The following is a 12,334-nucleotide window of genomic DNA, read 5'->3' on the forward strand; positions in this document are numbered from 1 at the left end:
CTGTGAACAGACATCATGACCAAGACAAGTCTCATAAAGGACAATATTTAATTGGGGCTGGTTTACAGGTTCAGTTTACAGGTCAGTCCATTATTATCAAGGTGGGAGCATGGCAGCATCTAGGCAGGCATGGTGCAGGCAGAGCTGAGAGTTCTACATCTTCATTGGAAGGCTGCTAGTGGAAGACTGACTTCCAGGCAGCTAGGACAAGGGTATTAAGGCCCACATCCACAGTGACACACCTATTTCAACAAGGCCACACCTACAAATAGTGCCACTCTTGGGGCCAAGCAAATGCGAATAATCACAGTGAGACTGTCTAAGAAAGAAAATTAATTTTGGATGCAAAGTAAGAAGCTGGAGTTCAAATATTGGCTGGGCTGCAAGATATAAGATACCATTTGCTAAACGCATGAAACTCAAGAAGAACGAAGACCAAAGTGTGGACACTTTGCCCCTTTTTAGAATTGGGAACAAAACACCCATGGGAGGAGTTACAGAGACAAAATTTGGAGCTGAGACAAAAGGATGGACCATCTAGAGACTGCCATATCCGGGGATCCATCCCATAATCAGCTTCCAAATGCTGACACCATTGCATACACCAGCAAGATTTTGCTGAAAGTACCCAGATATGGCTGTCTCTTGTGAGACTATGCCGGGGCCTGGCAAACACAGAAGTGGATGCTCACAGTCAGCTATTGGATGGATCACAGGGCCCCCAGTGGAGGAGCTAGAGAAAGTACCCAGGGAGCTGAAGGGATCTGCAGTCCTATAGGTGGAACAACAATATGAACTAACCAATACCCCCCCCCCCGGGAGCTCGTGTCTCTAGCTGCATATGAATCAGAAGATGGCCTAGTTGGCCATCAGTGGAAAGAGAGGCCCATTGGTCTTGCAAACTTTATATGCCTCAGTACAGGGGAATGCCAGGGCCAAGAAGTGGGAGTGGGTGGGTGGGGGAGCGGGTGGGGGACTTTTGGGATAGGATTGGAAATGTAAAAGAAATAAATACCCAATTAAAAAAAAGATAAAAAAAAATATTGGCTGGGCTGACTTCTAGTTATGATCTCCTTGCTTTGTCTCACCTTCTCCAAAGCAGTTTAATTGAATACAAGAGCATGAATGTCCATTTACTTCATGTGGTGGTTCAAGGATGAGATGTTATCTACTGGAAGAGCCCAGAAATTTTTTGCTTTTTTTTTTTTAAAGATTTATTTATTTTTATGTATGTGAGTACACTGTAGCTGTACAGATGGTTGTGAGCCTTCATGTGGTTGTTGGGATTAGGACCTCTGCTTGCTCTAGTCAACCCTGCCCACTCACTCCAGTCGGCCCTGCTCTGGCCCAAACTTTTATTTATTATTATAAATAACTACACAGTAGCTGTCTTCAGACACACCAGAAGGGGGCGTCAGATCTCATTATGAATGTCGTGACTCACCATGTCGTTGCTGTGATTTGAACTCAGGACCTTTGGAAGAGCAGTCATTGCTCTTACCCACTGAGTCATGTTGCCAGCCCCCGAGCCCAGAATTTATTGATCATCAACAACTTGGGCTACTTTGGCTCTTGTGTTTCCATGCCTTCTGATAATTAAGCTTTGTGCTCTCTAGGGTGGAAGAGAAAGAATGGGGGAAAGGCATCAGATGGAGAATATGGGAAGCAAGATAAAGAAGGCTGGCCATTCTGTAGGGAATCTGAGTAAAATTTAACGCCTCTATTTCCATGGAAAATGGTGACAAAACAGAACAGAACAAAACAAACAAACAAAAACTACACAAAGGAGGTAGCATTGCAAAGGCTCACCTGTAGAAGCTTTTGCTTTTTTTGTTTTTTAGAAAGAAAAGAAGGAAGTGGAGAGTTCGAGGCCCTACATTCATTCCCGACATCTTATCTCCTGCTAGGTACATTATCTGTGGGAAGAACAGGGCTGACACAGCCCTGTGTCAGGAAGGACCTAAACAAGTGTCCCAAGGAACATGGATAAGGAACTCTGGAAAGTATACTGGAGGGTGAAAAGGTATGGAAGGAGGAAATGGCAGCTACAGAATGCTCTAGGGGCAAGCAAGTCAGAGTGCTTACACAAAGATGTTGAGAGTAGTCTGTGATCCCAGGGAGCATGCTTGCTCAGATGTTCCATTGAGGCAGGGTCCTGCTGGACTTGGGGAGGGGTTTGTGAACTCAGCTTTGCCAGGACCACAGGATACCACCTGGCTAGAAGGACTAGCCAAGGCCTGGCACAGAGTCAGTCAGAGTCAGGTAGCTCTTCTTTTTGACTACCTGGGAAGCTTCCCTGGCTGGTATCCATAACTTCAGTTAGTCTTATTGAGAGGGCAGGCTACTCAGAGGAGGGTGGCTGTCTCTTCTGCTGGTTAGAAATCCTTCCTACTCTCTTTTGCTCACTATTTAGTCCAGTGGTTCTCAGACTCTTTCCAGGCAACATTTAAAAGCTTGTGGGGCTTCTTTTTTGTATTTAGCACTGTGAGAGAGGGTGTACATATGGGTAGAACCTGTGTAAAAGCTGTCCTCCTGCCAGATACGAGTTCTCTCTTTATCCAGATTTTCAGAAGTCCCCCAGGACATTCATGTAGGTAAAAACTTGTGTTTAATTATCTGAGCCTAGAACTTAATAGTCTTTTTTTATGGTCTGAATATGTAGCGAACTTTCTAGGAATGCAATTACAGTTCTGTGTGAGTTTAGGGAAGCTTGACTTTGCTACCAAGAGTTGCTCAACATTTCCTGAAGTCACTACATTGATGGCAACATGCCGGAGGTAGTTGAGTCACTGGCTGTGCACCTGTATCAGTGTGTTGGTAGAAGTACCATTTCTGTGACTCTATGGAGAGGTGTAAGCATTTGCCTGCTTCGAGGGAAACGGCACTCACTCTAAAATACTGTTTATGTTGTAGCAAATTGCTATGCTCCTTCTTATAGATGGGGAAATATTTTGTTCTTTTTAGTCACGTGCATAGGGAAGTGATGCAATCTATGATTATTAGTTCGTGGTTTAGGAGTCATTACAAATACTTGTTCTAACATAGGGTTGAAGGTTGAGAGCCTCGGTTCTCCTGGGTCTCATAATATCTGGTTTCCACCCACCTCTCTGGAAGAACTAGCCAGCAAAGGAGTGCCTCCCCCAACCCCCGCCACACTCCCTTTTCATCTTTCTGTCCATCAAGTTATGGACAGAAAATCGCAATGCAGGAGCTTTGGCTGTCAGACCTCTCTGTCAGGGCCTCCAGTTTACCCTTAGTCAAGAACTGCAGGTCTGGTCTGAGTGTGGATAATACAGGTTCATGCTCACGTAGAGGTTTTCTTTCTTTATGCCCTCTCCTTTCTCCATCTACCTCAGTATCTCTTCTGATGCCCCTGATCTCTTGCTCCCCGCCATAAGCTGGCACGTAGACCACTGCTGGACTAACGAGCCACCCGGGGATCCCAGTTCTAGTTCTTCTATCCTGTTTTTCTCCTAGTGCCCCCTCCACCATCGGCTGCCCTTCTGACCCTAGCTTCTCCCTTCCCTTTCAAGGTCTGTTCCCCAGGCATATGACATCTTCCCTCCTTTCGCCAGGTCCAGATCTGTCTTCCTTTTGTACAAACACATCCTTTCTTCACCCTTCATCCAGGCTCCTTGTCTTTGTGCCAGCTCCTCTGCTTTAGGCTTGGGTCGTATAACCCCCTACAGCCCCCCTCCTGTCTCCATCAGTCTAGCCTGCAGGTCTCTCGGCAGCTCTTAGTCCCCGCCTGCATACGTGGTCGCCTATGTTCCCCTCCATCCTACCTCTACGCCCTCCCGCGCCGTGGGCGGTCTAGGGAGGGGCCGGGATCCGGGGCGGCTCCTGGGGCTCGGGTTGTGGGAGGCGCCCTCTCCGATCTCCCCCTCCCTTCCCCCCGCCCCGTCTTCCCCTGCACCCTCCTTCCTCCCTCCGCCCGAGAGCTTCCCCGGTCCCCGGCGCCGCCTCCTTCCCTCCCGGCACCGTGCTCTCGCGGCCGCCGTCGCCCCGGGGAAGGAGAGACGGGGGTGGGGTTTGCGGGTAGCGATCGCGAAGGGGAGAGACCCCGGCCGGGCTGGAGCCTGGATTCCTGTGGAAGAAGAACAGGGGGAGGGGAAGCTGGAGGACCGGGAGGGAGAACGGGGAGCCGCGGCCGGGCCTGGGCCCTTGAGGCCCGGGGAGAGCCGCGGAGCGGGACCGGCCGCCGAGGTAAGACCGGGGCCCCACGACCGGGGCTTGGTAAGGAGGCCGGTGGACGTAGAGTAGGGCCTGGGGGGGGTGCGTGGGGTTCGGGTGCGAGAGGCGAGTGATGGGGTAGCGGGACCCCTGAGCGTGGGTAAGATGGGCTAGCGCTAGCCACAGGGGCTGCTGAGAGGAGGTGGAGTCCCGGGAGGGTGGGGGGCCGAGGGAGGCCGGAGGAGGGTGGGGACAGGCGCTCTCTCCTCCTCTCCCACCCCCAGCCCGTGCGGCTCCGCCCCCGCCTCCTCCGCGGGGCGCCCTCCGTGTCCCGAACCGCGCGGTCGGAGCCCTTGAGGTGCGCGGAGCGAGACCTGTCCGTCGGCTGGCCCAGGCCGCTGCCGGCGGGCTCCTCCGTGCCCTCACGGTTGTCTTTTCCTCAGATGCTGCTGCTGCTGCTGGTGCCTCTCTTCCTCCGCCCCCTGGGCGCTGGCGGGGCTCAGACCCCCAACGCCACCTCGGAAGGTGCACCCATCTCCGGCGCCCCGGACCTCTTCCACCCCACAGCTCGTTTCCCTGCACGTCTCCTTTCCTCATCACTCTCGCGGCAGGACCTCCCCCGCCCCCATCCCCGGCATCCTGGTCCGCAGCCACTTCACTACTCCTGACCTCCTTTCTGTCACTCTGCATCACCACCAGTACCCATTTCCTCTACCTCACGTTGCTACACTACACCGTTTTTCTGTGACCCCGAATTATCTCAGCCCCACCTCCCTTTCCAGGTCCCACATTACTACAGCGCCCCCCTTCCGTAGTCCACCTTGTTGCTTTGATGGGTTTGTGTGGTCCTTGTTCAGTGGGTTTGTGTGGTCCTCACCGGTATTCTCCTTCAGCCCTGTCCCTCATTTAAACCACCGAACATTATAGCCCTTAGGATTTCTTCTTAGATATTTGTCTCCATTATACTTCTTAACCGGTGGACTCTCGCACCAGCTTTAGCCCTAACCCACGACGCTGGGTTCTGCAGCTTGGGGTTCTTAACTGTTCCCACTCCCACCTTCCAGTCGTGTGTCCCGTGTGCCCCTCCTTTTCTGTCCCCCAGCTCCAACCCCACCATTGACCACGCCCTGCTCTTCCCCCTTCCACTGCGGCGCTGCCTTCCCGCTCCCACGGTTCCCCTGTGCCTCCCCATTCTCTTTCAGGTTGCCAGATTATACATCCGCCCTGGGAAGGTGGCATCAGGTACCGTGGCTTGACTCGCGACCAGGTGAAGGCCATCAACTTCCTGCCTGTGGACTATGAGATTGAATATGTGTGCCGGGGAGAGCGCGAGGTGGTGGGGCCCAAGGTGCGCAAGTGCCTGGCCAACGGCTCCTGGACGGATATGGACACACCCAGTCGCTGTGGTGAGTAGCCTGGGAAGCCACCCACTACCCCTGCCCCCTTCCTTCAGGCCCTTCCATTCTCAGTTGCAGACCAACCTTAGTTGTTTTGCAAGTCAGCAATTTAAATCCAGTGGAACCAAATTCACAAATACGTTTAATGAATGAGTACTATGTAGGAGGAGGGGTGTTGCTGTGAGCAGCTAGTGGGAGGAAGCAAGCTAAGCAGCCAGCACATTCACTTCATCGTCTTCATTAGGATACTGATCATTGGGTGAAATAACTTTGATTTTTCATCGGAGTTATCCTTTGAGGTTCATTAATGAGAGATTATTTTTTAAGTTATAAGACGATTTCATTACATTTTCTGACACCTTTGTCTCCCACTCAATGTCCATATAAGCCAGTAGTAGTATAGACCAGCCATAATAAGAAAAGCAAGCCTGATCTTGCATCCAGATTTACGTACATCCACACATTTCAAAGGCAAAAGACTACCCACTTTACTGTGCTGCTGAGCAGTATCTGTTTTGTGTGCTTATAGCTCCATCTTGAGTTCCTACAATAGAAATGCTATTTTTTTCTGATAGGAATGTGAATACTGGGGGTGGGGGTGGGGGTGGGAAGGGCTGGGGAGAACGGGGAGATAGGGAGGCACAGACATTGCACACCTGATTTCCTGTGGAGCAGGATGCTTGTGAACCCAGACCCAAACCTAATTCTCTGTACTCCCTAAGGGAAGGATCCTCTACAACTTGCCTTTTTTCTTATTTTCCTGTCTCTCCACAGTCCGAATCTGCTCCAAGTCTTATTTGACCCTGGAAAATGGGAAGGTTTTCCTGACGGGTGGGGACCTCCCAGCTCTGGATGGAGCCCGGGTGGATTTCCGATGTGACCCCGACTTCCATCTGGTGGGCAGCTCCCGGAGCATCTGTAGTCAGGGCCAGTGGAGCACCCCCAAGCCCCACTGCCAGGGTGAGGGGAACAGCTGCCTGCCTGCAGCTGATGAGGGTGCCTGCCCTAGAATGGGAGTGGGGTGGGAGTGGGTAGAGGGAACGGATGGTTGCTATGAAGAATGTCGGGGAGGAGTTTGGGAGGATGCAGGTGAAGCCCATCTTTACACCACCCACCTGCCTCAGACTTGGTTCCACGGTCCTTTCTGTTGGGCTTCCCCCCACCCTCCTTTCCTTTAGTGTGTTCTTCCTGATTTCAAATCTTGGACCTTTTTTTATTTTTCCTTCATTAATCTCAACCCCGCCCCGCTCAGCTTCTTAAAGTTAAAAAACTGCTCTCCCCACCCCCTGGAAAAAAACTACCCCCCTCTGTAGACTTAGAACATCCTCTGTATCACTCTTCTAGGACTGGTCCTTTGCTATTCACTCTATAATGGAATTGCTGTAAATATTCAGAATTAAATCATACATTACATTTAGAAAAAGTCGGTGAGATATGGGATTGGAAACGTGGAAAAAGCAAAAAAATTGGGGCAGAATGACCAGAACAGTGATAATTCAAGGGCAGATGGAAGAAGACTGAGTCTTGTGTATACTTTAACAACCTTGATCATTCCTTGAGGGAATAATTGATTGCTTTTGTGTTTGCTACCCCCTTGCTTGCCTCTTTGCTGTCTTTTCTGCAAATGTCTCCCTTTTCTGGGCACCCAAACTCTTGTATATATACTCTTCTCTCCTGGAATGAATTAAGCTTCAGGGTTCTTCATTTTGACTAAGTCCTTATTTTGAGCTCTTAATACTGTGTGCATATGCTAACCAACCTTTGGAGAACTTACTAAATTAAGGTATTTAAACAGCACGTATTTAAAACCAATTGTTTTGTAATTTGTCTTCTTAAAGAGATCACAGATTTATATATACATATATAATACTCAAGCTCTACAAAACTCAGCTGCACCCCGACCCCCTTTACTTGCTGGCACAAATTCTGTTGTCCTTTGAATAATTGAAGAAAACACGAGTCCTGACCCCTAGCCCCGCCTTGCTCTTATCCTCAGGCACCCTTCCCTCATCGCAGTCTCCGCTCCGCATGAACAGGTGTGGGAGGGGGCTGGGGATCAGGCCTGGGAAGCTGGGCGCCCCTGGTAACTCTTCTCTGATCCCCGTCTTTCCTGCTGCCAGTGAATCGAACGCCACACTCAGGTGAGATCAGAAACCCTTCCCGCGTGCACTGCCGCCCCCATCCCCTCACTCTTCACCCTCCACCAGCAGGATTTCTTTGCTTAGGTTGTGGGTGTCCTGTTACTCATGTCCCCCCACCCATTCTAGTTTGAGGCCGGGCCCTCCTCTCCTACCTGTTTCTTGCCGCCAAATCGCGGTTTTCCGCGGGTCGCGCTCCCTCCCACTTCCCTGCTTGGCCACGCTCCTCCGGGTCGCGCTCCTCTCGGACTCAGTTTTCTAGCGCGAAGCCCGGTAGGGGGCAGCCGCGCGCCGGAGGATCCCAGATCTCTCCTTCGTGGGGTTCCTTCAGACCTCGGGGACCTATTCTTGCCACCCCCTACCTAGGTTTTACCTGCGAGGTTCAGTCGACCCTGTTCACCGGTCCCACCCATACGAGCCTCGCATCCTCTGTAGACCCTTTCTCCCATCACCTTTCTTCCAGCCTTCCCTCAACTGCACTATCCTTCTCCTAAGCTGCACTTCTCCATACCAGTTCTCCCCTTCTGCAAAGCCTTTCCCATCGCTCTCGCTCTACCTACCCTTAGTTCCTCGCTCCATCTCCCCATATCCCCCTTTCAGAACTGTCACCTTCCTCTCCTACCCTACCCACCCTCGCTTCCCCTCTTTGCTCTGTGCTTATCCTCTTTCCTTTCAAATCCTCTCCTCTAGTCTCCTTAGGCAGAGACCCCTCCCTTCCTTGCGCTCTCTCTCTTCTCCCCTCCCCTCCGGGCCTCTGCACTGGCTCCTATCCCCGCCTCCAGCCCGTGACGTCAAGCCCCCCCCCCAGCTCCTTTTCTCCCTCCTCCCTTCTGTCGGTCGGTCAGTCGGCGAGGAGAGTCCGCGGTGGCGGGAGCGAGCGTCTCCTGGCCCTAGGAAGCCCACGTCTCTGCCTTCCCCGGGCTCTGGCCCCTCCTCCCCAATGAGACCGGGGATGGAGGCGCCTCCCCGACGCCCTCCCAGAAGCCTTCCCCAGAAGAAGTGTCCCCCCTGAGCTGCCCCCACCCCAAGGAGGCCGCCCCCGCCCCTCCTCGCCATGGGCCCGGGGGGACCCTGTACCCCGGTGGGGTGGCCGCTGCCTCTTCTGCTGGTGATGGCGGCTGGGGTGGCTCCGGTGTGGGCCTCTCACTCCCCTCATCTCCCGCGGCCTCACCCGAGGGTCCCCCCGCACCCCTCCTCAGAACGGCGTGCAGTATACATCGGGGCGCTGTTTCCCATGAGCGGGGGCTGGCCGGGGGGCCAGGCCTGCCAACCTGCGGTGGAGATGGCGCTGGAGGACGTTAACAGCCGCAGAGACATCCTGCCGGACTACGAGCTCAAGCTTATCCACCACGACAGCAAGGTAGTCGGGGTGAGGGACAGAGTGGCCGGGGTGGTGGGAGGCGAGGGCTATGAATCCTCTTTGGGATTGTGAAGCAGACCCCTCCCGAGAGTGACTGGTTGGAGACGCACAGGAGGTGCGGGAGCTTTGGGATATTTCAGTGGCTCTGAAGGCCGACTCTCTTGTAGGCAGTAGGAGATTCACAGAAGTGGTGGGGGTCTTAGGTGCTGATCCTCTGGAGTAAGTTATCCCTGGCCAGGGTTGGGGGCTGGAAGGGACGTCAGAGGTGGGCAGCTGGCTCAGGGGTTTACATTTACCATGGTAACAAGGTAAATCTTGGCGTAGGTTGGGGCTGAAAGGAATATGGAGAGAAGGGGGAGGATTTAGAGAGGCAAGAGGGCTCTACTTTATCTGTCAAAACAAACAGCAAGGTAAAGCTGCCTGACTCTTCATCTCTATCTCTTAGGGGATTCCTGTGAGAATATGGCCTACAGGTCTGGGAAAGACTAATAATGGTTAAGAGGTGGGCTGAGGCACTGGGAGAGTGAGTGTATTGGGGGTCCATAAGGAACCCCTACAACAGCATTGGGGATGGAGAGTCAGTGTACCGGGAGATCAAAAAGAATGGATCAGGGAGGGGGTGGGGAGGAGGGTGGGAACAGTCAGAACCCTGGGCCTCCTGTGGAACCTGGGGTGGGGGGTGTCCTGATTTTAGCGTTTGGTTTTATTATGGCCTAGTGGATCTGAAAAGAGAAAACAGGATGTAGTTTTGGAGAAGAGGAAAAGGTTGGTCGTGGTGAAGAAATTTTGGGGTTAGAGGATGGTCTATGGTGAGATTTCTTTACCAAGTCTCTCTCTAAGAGGGAACTGACAGGACAGAAGTTTGGGTCCTTTCTGACATGTGGCTCCAGCGATTTGAGATTAGAAAAATTGTACAGGTGGGAGATTTGGCCATTTTATTCTTGGGGGTGTGTGGAGCATTGGTATGCACCTAAAAATAGACATGTTGTCTCCAAAGGGTACAGAAATGAGCCTGCTGGCAGAACACTAGGGGAAGGGGCTTGGGGGGGGAAACCCCAACAATATAAGTTCCCTTGGATTTTTGCCTTCTCTGTGGGTCCCAAACATCAGTGAACAAACACACCATTTGTTTAAAATACTAGTTTGAACTCCTTAGGAAGGATTCCCAAGTAGTTTCTTCATTTTCATCCACAGAGATCCTGCCTAAGGAGATGGCTGCATGCAGCTTACTCCAGGATGCCTGTGGGAAGAGAGGCAGAGCACAAGGAAAAAAAAATTACACGTGAGGGAGGGTAGGGAGAAAGGGAGAAGAGAGAGGGTCTTGATCTGGTTAGAGAGCAACATAGATCATTGTTTGTGAGGGGGAGATGGGAAGAGACCAGAGATGGGGCACTACAGGAAGATAAGGGAGGCCTGACTTGAGTTCAAATTCTTCCCCCATGACAAGTGATTCTCTAGGGGTGTTGGGGAGCAAAAGGGGTGGGGGCCACTAGAAGAAGGTAGACATGAAGGAGAGGCTATGGTGCAGCGTAGGTCTCCATCCTTGGCCAGTGGTCAGTTAGGAATGGCATGGGTTGGGGTACATGGTTGTGTGTGGGGTTTTCGTAAGAACAGGTAGAGAAGAGATGAAGCAGAAGATGGTGCACACATTAGGCCACACAGGCCCTGTTTTATGTAACTGTAGGTTTCCGAGTATCCTCATTGTTCCTGTGAGATCCTTTCTTCAGACCAACAGTGGAGGGACACTTTCAGGACTTAGGAGCAGCTGGGGTCAGTATCTGTTCCAAGTCAGGGAGGGCCCACTAATGGTAAAAATAATAACAATAATAACTGTAAAGATGCCGAGTAGGAAGCATGCTCCAAACCTACAGGTGAGCCCTGCCCTTGGCAGGGTGGAGAGCAGAGCAGGCAGCTGTGTTCAGAGTGTGATTTGTTTGTTTGTTTGTTTGTTTGTTTGGTTTTTTTTGGGTGCTCAGATTTGCCAGCTCCCCCTGGCTCCCTGGGCTTCTTGTCTCCAATTCCCCACAGTGTCTCAAATGTCAGGCCTCAGTGGGGAGCAAGCAGACTCCAGATACCTTCTTTATTTTCTTTCTAACCCCCTCCACCAAGTTCACCCTCTCCAGTCCCTTGTGCCTCCAGTCTCTGTTCCTTCTGCTCTGACTCCCCACTGGCTGTCATTTCTTCTCTGCTTCTTTTGGGGGCTCCAGCAGCTTCTGAAATGTCATGCTTCAGCAGGAGGGGAACAGACAGTAGGGGACCCACGGCTGGCCCTTCCTCCCCCAATTTTCCCTCCTACCATTCTTTCCCTCCCTAAGCTTTCCTGTTTCATCTCTTTCAGGCATCTCTCCTATCATCTGGCTTGTGGAGAATTCCACTCTATGTCTATTTATCTGGATCTCTTTTATTTTAGATTCTTCTGCACTCCCCCCTCCCCTTTTTTTTTTCTAATGGACTCGTCAAATGTCAGGGCCCAGCAGGAAAGGACAGGGTGCAGAGCAGACACCCTACTGATCTTGTTCTTGTTCTCTGAAATTGAAGGTGGAAATTTCATTGAGGGAGCTGTCTAGGGATCTGCAGAGAATGTATTTGTATTTTCTGAGCAGATGTTCAGACCCTATAAACATGGGATGAGGTGGGGTACAGAGATGACCAAAGAGAGTGGGCTTACGGTTGTTTGAGAATAAGCAGAAGTGGGAGACAGTAGAGTGTGTGTTAATATGGAAGGAAGGGCCAACGTGCTAGATCCAAGACAAGAGAAGGAAACGTAAGGGAAAAGCCCAAACTAGAAATTTGACAGGAAGAAGAATATGGTGCTGGCAGTGAATAGTTAAGGAAAGGCACTAGGTTGCCCAAGAGACTAGGCAATGTGAGATGTGTATGTATGTGTGTGTGGGGGGGGGGCGGGGTAAGGGGCTTGGGAGCCAACCCTCATTTCCTCCTTCCTCCTTCAGTGCGACCCAGGGCAAGCCACCAAGTACTTGTATGAACTACTCTACAATGACCCCATCAAGATCATCCTCATGCCCGGCTGCAGCTCTGTCTCCACACTGGTAGCTGAGGCTGCCCGGATGTGGAACCTTATTGTGGTATGCAAGGCAGGGGGTCACTTCCTTTTGGGCTGGGTTGAGTAGAAAGCTCATGGCTATGTTCTAGAGGACTCGGGAAAGGGACAACTGCCAGGACTCAGTCTACTGAGAACCTGAGCTGGTTGGCTTTCTGGTAGAATTTCTTTTTTTTTCTCTTCTCTTCTCTTCTCTTCTCTTCTC

The 12,334-nt window shown here is 51.7% G+C and overlaps 1 protein-coding gene across 1 annotated transcript in view; it reads left to right on the forward strand.

Moving 5' to 3' along the window:
• Positions 1-3,839: 3,839 nt before the first annotated feature.
• Positions 3,840-12,334, forward strand: part of Gabbr1 (gamma-aminobutyric acid type B receptor subunit 1) — a 29,523-nt gene continuing 21,028 nt past the window's right edge. Inside the window, exons 1-7 of the mRNA XM_021149945.2 lie at positions 3,840-4,206; positions 4,617-4,698; positions 5,376-5,579; positions 6,345-6,530; positions 7,691-7,711; positions 8,908-9,068; positions 12,020-12,154. Coding sequence (XP_021005604.1) covers positions 4,617-4,698; positions 5,376-5,579; positions 6,345-6,530; positions 7,691-7,711; positions 8,908-9,068; positions 12,020-12,154 — 789 coding nt within the window. The 5' untranslated portion in view covers positions 3,840-4,206. The remainder of the gene's footprint in view (positions 4,207-4,616; positions 4,699-5,375; positions 5,580-6,344; positions 6,531-7,690; positions 7,712-8,907; positions 9,069-12,019; positions 12,155-12,334) is intronic.

The sequence above is a fragment of the Mus caroli genome, chromosome 17 (genome assembly GCF_900094665.2).
Source record: "Mus caroli chromosome 17, CAROLI_EIJ_v1.1, whole genome shotgun sequence".
Lineage (NCBI taxonomy): Eukaryota > Metazoa > Chordata > Mammalia > Rodentia > Muridae > Mus > Mus caroli.